The sequence below is a fragment of the Apium graveolens genome, chromosome 7, assembly GCF_009905375.1.
Source record: "Apium graveolens cultivar Ventura chromosome 7, ASM990537v1, whole genome shotgun sequence".
Classification (NCBI taxonomy): Eukaryota; Viridiplantae; Streptophyta; class Magnoliopsida; order Apiales; family Apiaceae; genus Apium; species Apium graveolens.
Genome location: NC_133653.1, coordinates 600,307 through 609,754, shown reverse-complemented (window position 1 = coordinate 609,754; position 9,448 = coordinate 600,307). Strand labels below are relative to the sequence as shown.

At 34.9% G+C, this 9,448-nt stretch overlaps 1 protein-coding gene across 2 annotated transcripts; it reads left to right on the top strand.

Moving 5' to 3' along the window:
- The first annotated feature begins 3,004 nt into the window (after nucleotides 1–3,004).
- On the top strand, nucleotides 3,005–5,890 carry LOC141670654 (uncharacterized). 2 transcript variants are annotated; one of them, XM_074476602.1, is made up of 7 exons: nucleotides 3,005–3,156; nucleotides 3,696–3,828; nucleotides 3,921–4,519; nucleotides 4,743–4,935; nucleotides 5,035–5,099; nucleotides 5,186–5,396; nucleotides 5,473–5,890. In XM_074476602.1, the coding sequence occupies exons 1-7, from the start codon at nucleotides 3,140–3,142 to the stop codon at nucleotides 5,824–5,826; spliced, it is 1,572 nt and encodes a 523-aa protein (XP_074332703.1). In that variant the 5' UTR covers nucleotides 3,005–3,139; the 3' UTR covers nucleotides 5,827–5,890. The 2 variants fall into 2 exon arrangements, with proteins under 2 accessions (XP_074332703.1, XP_074332702.1); XM_074476601.1 differs by having other exon boundaries at nucleotides 3,918–4,519.
- The last annotated feature ends 3,558 nt before the right edge of the window (nucleotides 5,891–9,448 follow it).

Below are 9,448 nucleotides of genomic sequence, written 5' to 3'. Positions count from 1 at the left end.
CATAAAGTGTTAGAGTAGGTTGTTCAAAGTGTTACCCCTGGTAAAAACTTGATGCTACCACTGTGGAATTCACATGCCACATCACCACTGTGAACCTACATGCCATGTCATCACTGTGGGCCCCATTTTTTTTGGAAAATCTAAGTGCAAAGGTAACATACATAATGTGATACTATAGACACAGATTGATGTTACCTTTGACTAGATTGATGTTACCTTTGACTGCTATTGTAACACAAATGTCAATGTTACACCAGGGTAAACGTAATGTTACCTTAGGGGCCAAGGGTAACTCAAAAAAAAGCAACTTAATTTTTATGTTACCTCAGGTCTTTTGGATGGCTATCGTAACATTATTTTGGCCTGTTGTAACATTTTTTTGATATTGCTATAGGTCATCTATGGTGTAGTGGTTTATGATCATCAAAATTATTTTCTTGAACAAGATAACTAGCAATCTCTTGCGTAACAAGAGTTGTGCTGTTCTTGATATCAACACTAGGAACACTTTCTCGGATGCTAACTTCAAGTTTATGATCATCAACAGAACTAGCATTAATGAGTGGAAGAGGGATATGAAAATTAGGTTGTGCACCAGAAGAAAGGCAATACAGACTGTTGAGCTTTCTCGACGATACGCATACATGGACAATGTGACTAGAGATAATGGTGGTGGTAGAAGACCAGAGGAAGATAAGAATCAAAAGAAGTGTTAATGGAACTCCTAAAAGTAGGCTGCACATTAGCATATTAATGAACTAACCCAAAATGCCTTTCACGGTACTTCGCTGTCTTCAATGTAAATTTAAAAGTAACATTAAGTATCCAATGCGAGTATCAGCTATCCAATTCTCCACTGTTAATTTGAGTATTCGTCGCTAACAGTAAACCAATTAAACATATGCAATTATCGGAATTGAGGTTTATGTAATTACTGGAATTTCTGGTTTTGCCGAAAGAGTACAAGTGAAAAACCTCTACAATGGGAGGGTGAATGTGGAATGTGACTCTACCTTCGTGGGAGTGTCAATGTCGATGTGATTCAAGATTTATTCATTGAAAGAGATCAACGGTGTATCCTACAAATTTCGCTGGATGATCGAAGAGTGGATGATAGAGTTTACTGGAGCAAAAAGAGATCAGGGAATTACTCTGTTAAAAGTGCATATCAGTTTCTTCAAGAGCAGAAAGGGAGGTGGAGAAGGGAGAACAGTTGCAGCCTGTGTTAACTATATGATCCTATTGGAGTCTTTCTCTAACACTTTAAGATCTTAGGTGAACTGATTACTTAACATGGTATCAGAGCTTAGGTGGCGGGAGCGCCAAAGTTTTAAATCTTGTACAGAGAGCATTGGCGTATTGCTTACTCATCATGATTCTGTTGGCCCTTAAACTATTATGTCCCTTTGCAGCTCAGTGTTGAGGAAGAAACTATTATGCATGCTTTGGTTTTATGTCCCCTTGCAGCTCAGTGTTGGCAACGAACAATTCCGGATGTTCGGCAACATGTGGAGGGCGTGTTTCATGACTGGTTAGATAGGGTGTTCGATAGTTGCAATCTTGACAGACGTGCTCTTGTGGCAATGGTTGCTGGAGTTTTAGCATTGGCAAAGGAGTACCTTGTACAATGGAAGAATGCTCAGGGTCGGTCAGTAGAGGTTTTAGTTCAGTCGAGAATCGAAGGGGACGAAGCCATTTCTCAGGTTAAGCCACAGTTAGATACTATCAAGGTAACAGTCAATGCAGGCTTATGTATAGAGCAAGAAGCGTTCGGTTGTGGTCTGGTACAGAGGATCGGAAATCCGGTCGGATCCGAAGACTAATAGAGCCAATATAGATCACTAAAAAAGAAATTCGATCCGAAAAAAATCTAATCCGATAATAATCCGATCCAATAAATAACGGATATGAATTTAGGCCGATCCGATCAATTGACAGTCCTAGCTATATAGCGAGGGATGAAGGATTTTTTTTCTTTTTCTTTTATTTGTAGGAAATCCGCGGCCGCTACCTTCGGGTGCGCACCGGGTAAACTTAACGGGTTCACGCAATATCTTGCAAACCGCGCAAACCAAGATAAACTGCATTTAAGCAATAAATTGCAAAACACGCAAACCAAGATAAACCTCATTTAAGCGATATCAGTAGGCATAATCATAAATTCGGTACTTGAAATTTTTATAATAAATACCACAAGATTTCAATAACAATAATCAAATTAGAATCTTAATTAACATCCGAACTTAAAATCCAATAATGTTTTATTTTGGATGTTTGTTATCCGCCTAAATTCATGGTATTTTGACTTTTTAGTATCTTTTTTAAAAAGATTTTCATCAAGACTCTGAAAAGTTAATGTGTAATCAATTAGAATATCTATTAGCCATTAAATGAATAATTATGTACTAACTAATAATTTAATCGGAGCAATAACGGTAAGCAAAAAAGTATTGATAAAAGGAAAATGATAGAGACTCCTTCTTTTTCCAAATACTTTATAAATTATAACTTTTGTTAAAATAATATGAGATCTCGCGTACATTCATATGTTTCCACAAATTAAATCGCGACACGTGTCATGCCATATCATTTTTTAACTTTTTTTTACAAATTTTGATCATCAAAGATTACTCTTGATATAATGCTACAACAATAAATTCATCATTCTTTAATTTTAACATAAACTTACAAAAATTTACACGAAAATACTGTCATTTTCTTCTTTTTCTTTTTTTTTCAATAGAAATTTACAAAAAATATTTTAAAAAATAAAGTTGGAAATTAGATAAGCACCACCTAATTAACACATTATCAAAGTCCAAATTAAAACAAATTAACAAGTCCAAATTATAGAGTTTTACTAGCCTTAACATTCTAAAGAAATTCAACTTTCTGTTACCAAACAAATTTACAAACCAACAAAAACCCTTAAAACCCTCATTTTTTTTCACTTTCACAACCCTATTACTATATATCTAACTTTGTTATATATCATCCCATTTGTTTGTCTATATTCATAATAATCTATACGTACAATATTTTCTACACCATACATATCAACATTATAGTTATCCACACACAAGGGTTTTAAGCAAGAACAAGATTCTGGACTTCTCACAACAGAGTTTCTGATTTTGAGATGAAAAATATTGACTGGTAAATCAACACAAGCCTCTTGTTTCTTTTGTTACATTGATATACATGTTATTTTTTTAATTATATTTTATTTACATGGACAATGTGTGGTTGGTAATTAATTTCGAGACTCGATTTTAAGTGAAATTTATTACATGGTTGTAACGAATCTTGATCAGAATGTGTTCTTATTATGTGGTTGTAACGAATCTTGGTCAGTGTGCGTTCTCCTCCGTAAGAGGTTTTGCTGCAAACATGCATTCGTTATATATGTGTATAAATTATTTATACACTTGAGTTATGTATGTGTGCATTTGATAGGGACAGTGAAGTGGAATTTTATATGAAAGTTGTACATAATTGGTAGACAGAGTATATTAATGGACTTATCAGATATAGAAAATTTGCAGACCAAATATCTATTAGTGCTTGTAGAATTAAATTACCTTACTCTATTAGGACTTGCAATGAATTGGATACTGGGTAATTGCATTGAAAAATTTAAAAATAAGATTTATTTCTTGAATGCGAATTTTTATTATGGGATATTTATCGATCAGGCTATCGAGAGAGACATCTGGAGCTAACTTATGGCGTTTGCCAGTGCTAAAGAAGGCATCTGGAATCAGTACAACTATTCTGTATATTTTCATTTTTGTGGCTGCAGCATTTATGTTTTCTGTGATCAATCATGTAAGTTTATATGATTTTTGAAATAAATTTTGCTATATAGTGTTTTTTGTCGCATACATTAGTAGATGATTGTGTTTTTCAATCTTTAGCAGAGTAAAGTTTATGTTGATAATGTGATTATTGTTGCCAAAGAGAATAAGAGAATTACACAGACGGATGAACTGAAGAAAATCCCGGAAAAGGTTAAAATCCAGGAAAGAGTCGAGATACCCCTTTATTGTTCAGGTGAAAATGTGACACAAATGTGTCCATCAAATTATCCTAAGGTTTTGAGAACTAAGGAAGCTTGTGATGATTCAAGAGCAAGTGCAACATGCCCTGAGTATTTTCGCTGGATATATGAAGATTTAAAGCCGTTTAAGGCAACAGGGATCACGAGGAACATGGTGGATAAGGCGAAAAGGACTGCACATTTTCGACTAGTGATAGTGCAAGGAAAGGTTTACATAGAGAAGTTCAGGAAGTCGATACAAACTAGAGATGTGTTCACAATATGGGGGATTCTGCAGTTATTAAGAAGGTATCCTGGTAGACTTCCGGATCTGGAATTGATGTTTGATACTGATGACAAACCAGTGGTGAAATCACATTTGTATCGCAGACTCAATGTCCCCACTCCGCCATTATTCAGATATTGTGGTGATCAATGGACTAGTGATATTGTCTTTCCTGATTGGTCCTTCTGGGGATGGTAAATTTCGAAGTTTAACTCAACTGTTGATAAATATCGTTTCTTTTTGTGCCTTAAATATTTACTATCTTTTAGATTCCTGTGGAAATAATGTTGCGGAGCTTGAAAGATATTACATATTTATGTTTTGAACTCGGTAGAACTACTTTAAACTATATCTATTAGGATTAGATTGCTTGGAATGTAAACCTGAAAGATTGAAAAGCTGTTAATGCATTTCAAGGGCTGAAATAAATATAAAGCCATGGGAAATGATACTGAAAGAAATGAAAGAAGGGAACAGTAAGGTCAAATGGATGGACAGGGAACCATATGCTTATTGGAAAGGAAACCCTTTCGTCGTAGACAACAGAAAAGACCTGCTGAAGTGCAATATTTCTGAAGAACATGACTGGAATGCTCGTCTTTTCGTTCAGGTAAAAAAATGAATTCATTAGGCCAGTGAGTAAACTATACCATTTGCTCAAATCAATCTGTTGAAGGTAATCGAGTCATTTTTTGTTTTTTTTTTCCAGGACTGGATTCGCGAAGGGCAACAACGATTTCAGCAGTCAAATGTTGCAAATCAATGCACTTATAGGTATGTAAACTGTACCTAAATTTCATATTATAGTATCTGTTTTCATTCTTGTTTCTTACAATTTCAGACACATGATCAATGTGTAGGTACAAGATTTATATTGAAGGATATGCTTGGTCAGTTAGTGAAAAGTACATATTAGCCTGTGATTCAGTTACTTTGTTAGTGAAACCAGATTACTATGACTTCTTCGTGAGAAGCCTAAAGCCCTTGGAACATTACTGGCCAATCAACAACGATGACAAATGCAGATCAATAGAATATGCAGTGGAATGGGGAAATCTCAATACAGAGAAGGTATTTTACTCCTCCTTCAGATTCATTCTCATCATTAAAGTTGTTTATGTGATCCTCTAATATATCGCAAATGCAGGCACAGGAAATCGGAAAGGCTGCTAGCACCTTTATCCAAGACGAGTTAAAGATGGATTATGTTTATGACTACATGTTTCATTTGTTAAACGAATACGCAAAGCTCCTAAGTTTTGAGCCAAAAATACCCGAAAAAGCTGTTGAATTTTGTTCAGAAACAATGGCTTGCAATGCAGAAGGGACAGAGAAGAAGTTTAAGATGAATTCATTAGTGAAGAGTCCTTCTTTGGAAAGTCCATGCACACTGCCTTCCCCATATACACCCGAAGCTTTTGGCAAATTGGTAAGCGAAAAGGCTGGTGTAGTAAAGCAAGTGCAGAGGTGGGAGAACAGTTACTGGAATAGTGTGAGCTAGAATCAATAGAACACCTCTACTGTCCAAATATTCTTGATTTATTGTGTATTTTTATTTTTTTGTACATTGTGTATACTAGCCTATAACCCGTGCGATGCACGGACAGATTATATTATTTGTAATTTTATTATTTTAATAATTTATAAAAATAAGTTACAAAAAATAATAATTATATATTATTTAGATTAATGAAGTTAAAATATTTATATATTATTGCGTATGTATTATATTATTGAAGCATTCAAAATTTTAGATAGTTAAAATCTTAAAAAGTCCTCCTATCACAGGCCATAGATCGGTTTGCTATAAGAAGGCGAGAGTAATGTGTTAACCAAATAAAACAATGTTTTGCTCATAATATAATAGTACAGATAGATTGATTAATTAGTTTGTTATATTATAATTTAAATTACTAAAGTTAATTTTGGAAGTGTTTGGTTTTCTCTAAAAGAGGTATAAAAGAAGTTAAGTATGATTAGAAATTAAGTTGTATAATAATTTATAGAGTTTGTAGATATATTAGATACATGATTTAATTTTTTAACTAAATTATATGTTTTAAACTTTGCTTTTGGAAGGTATTAACATATGTTTTAGGAAGTAATGTATAATATATAGTAAAGTTAAGTTCTATGAAGACCACTTATTTTTGGAGACCTTGCAGACCACTTATGTTCTGCAAGCAAAATATTGCACAAAAACATTGTAAAACATATTATTTTGCGAATCATGCTCTACAAAGATCCTTATTTTATTCAAAATCTTGAATATCATATATGTACCGCATGTAAAACATTATAAAAATATTTTATTCTGCAAAACATGTTAAGTTTGCAAAACATTTGTTTAGCTTGCATAACATACAAATTTTACCTATTAAACTTAAATGATCTTCAACAATTTTAATGAATTAGTGATACTTGTAAAACATAATTCATAAAATAATATATTTTAAAGTGTTTTGATTGCAGAACATATGTGATCTCCAAGGTCTCCGATGAAAAAGTGGTATTCATAGAACTTTCGTCATGTATAGTATAGATATATGTGATAACAATAGAAGAATAAGTTACAAATTTTCGGAAATTATATCATGATAGGTTTGCTTGCACAAACATGATAGCAAACCTGATCGGATACTTTATCATTTTATTTTTCAATGAGCACTTTCCAGGCCATCCCTCAGTGATCTGAAATCGATCTATCAATGCTTGCGATACTTCAATTAGTACCATATATGAAGCAAGCACAGGATTAATTAATAAACCGAACTTTAAAAACATATACTTTTTAGTTAATTTCGCAGTTGTTGTACCTGCCACCGGATCTGAAACTTTTACAATGATTTGCTTGCTTAATTAATCCACAAACCTTGCACAAACCTTGCAAAAATACTTGGCTGTTCTTACACACTACTACACTTGGCTGTTTATTTTTATTCCCTTGCAACATTTGGCAAAACTGAGTTCTAAACCATGAGATTCACCCAAACCACATTACAGGTGTTTCTTCCTTACAACTTGGATAGCACTGCTTGACTCCTCTTCTTAGTCTCTTCGTTTACTCCAACCGAGCTCTTCAGGTGTACCCAAATTCAACAACAATATGTTAGACATTGCTCTTCAGTTATTTATTTTTTTGCATTTCTAATCATGCTCATATTATTTTACTCGGACTTATTCCTAAGAAGCAATTTTAGCAAAGCTTAAAATGAGGTTACTCGTAATTGCATAATTTCACATACTAAGCTGAGATCCGCAATGGATGGTTGGAATGTCCCAGTAGTAAAAAAAGGTTTCAACAGACAAAGTATAAATTGATCGACCACACAAAACACGACACTCTTTCAGTGTTGAGGGCATCTTTAGCTAAAGAAAAGTGACAGTGTTCATGATAATTTTAATTTCGAGCATCTTTTTTTTTTGAAAGCCTCTTTGTAGGGACACCAAACACATGCTTTTATTAATTATTATCCACAAAAAGACACCACTCAGGATGTGAAAGCATCTCATAGGCAAACCAATGAATTAAAGCTTTTATTTCTGTAATTCTGTGCACAATAGACCTTACAAATCATAAATTAGTATTGTTCTTGTTGTAGTTAATTCGATTACCTTCAGATCATAAAGCTTAATATAGAAGAATGGTTGATGCAATCGTATCTCTTGCAATTGAAAAGCTTGGTGCATTTATTGCACAAGAAGTTAACATTCTACTAGAAGTGAAAGATAATTTAAGGTGGCTCAAAGATGAATTGCGCTACCTCCAATCTTCCGTAAGATCTGCAGAATCAAGACTCGAAGAGGAGCAAATCCGCAACTGGGTGGAGGACGTTAGAGATGTCGCCAATGATGCGATAAAAATCCTGAGCGATTTCAGTGCTCACCAACAAGAATATGCAGCTCCGAAACAAGGTATCTGGGATCGTGTTCGGGCCTGTGTTTGCTTGATCAAAAAAGAAGCTACACTTTACGATATCGGCAAGGAGATAGATTCAATCAAGAAAAGGATTGAAGTGATCAAGAATAGGCGAAATGACTACCGTATTGACAACATCTTAGCCACACCAAACAAGCAGCAGAATGAGAGAACATTGTTGAGAATAACCGCCATTAATAACCAGGTGGAAGTGGTTGGCTTCGAGGATGATTTTAAGACTTTGATGGGGGAGCTTAACAGCAAGGACCTCTCCCTCAAAGTCATTTCAATTCACGGAATGGGGGGCTTGGGCAAGACTTCACTTGCCACAAAGTTGTACAACTCTAGCGAGTTGAGAAATTTTGATACTCGTGCTAAGGTTTGTGTGTCCAACGAATATAACATAAAAGATGTTTTGAAGAGAATAGCGAAGTCCTTTATGGGAGCTGAGTACGAACAAAAGTTGTCAACCATGGACGAGTATGATTTGCTGCAGCACCTGCCAGAGTTACTGCAAAGTCGAGGCCGATATCTGGTTTTAATTGATGATATATGGGAAATAAAGGTTTGGGACCAGATTAAGATTGCTTTTCCAAACCAGAAAAATGGTAGTAGAATCATCATAACCACCCGCAACAAAAAAGTTGCAGAGATGGCAGATGGCAAATGTTTTGTCCATCAACTCCGTTTTCTAACGGGAGATGAGAGCTGGGAATTGTTCTGTAAGAGAGCAGAACCAACAATCCAAAATTTGAAGAAATTAGGAAAGGAGATGGTTAGTAAATGTCGAGGTTTCCCACTTGCAATCGTGGTACTGAGCGGCCTCTTATCACACAACATGAGCTATGATTATTGGTCAAAGGTGAAGGAGCATATATGGAGACACTTGAAGGATGATGACTTGTCTCCCCAGATTGGAGAAATACTGAGTTTGAGTTTTAATGACTTGTCTCCCCAAATGAAAGACTGTTTTCTCTACCTTGCAAGGTACCCGGAAGACCATGTGATTGATCCAGACAAGTTGAAGCGTCTATGGATTGCAGAGGAATTCATATCAGAAGCCGAGGAAGGTGAAGGAGTAATCATGGAGGACATGGCTGAAATCTGTTTGAATGAGCTGATTAACCGTAATTTGCTTCAGGTTAATAATTTGCAATGGAACGGACAAGTTGAGAGTTTCCGGGTGCATGATCTTGTCCGTGAT

Bases quoted from the DNA above. Each gene is read 5' to 3' on its own strand.
- LOC141670654 (XM_074476601.1), top strand. The intron at 4,936-5,034 runs GTAAAAAAATGA...TTTTTTTTCCAG, and splicing joins ATGCTCGTCTTTTCGTTCAG to GACTGGATTCGCGAAGGGCA. The intron at 5,397-5,472 runs GTATTTTACTCC...TCGCAAATGCAG, and splicing joins GAAATCTCAATACAGAGAAG to GCACAGGAAATCGGAAAGGC.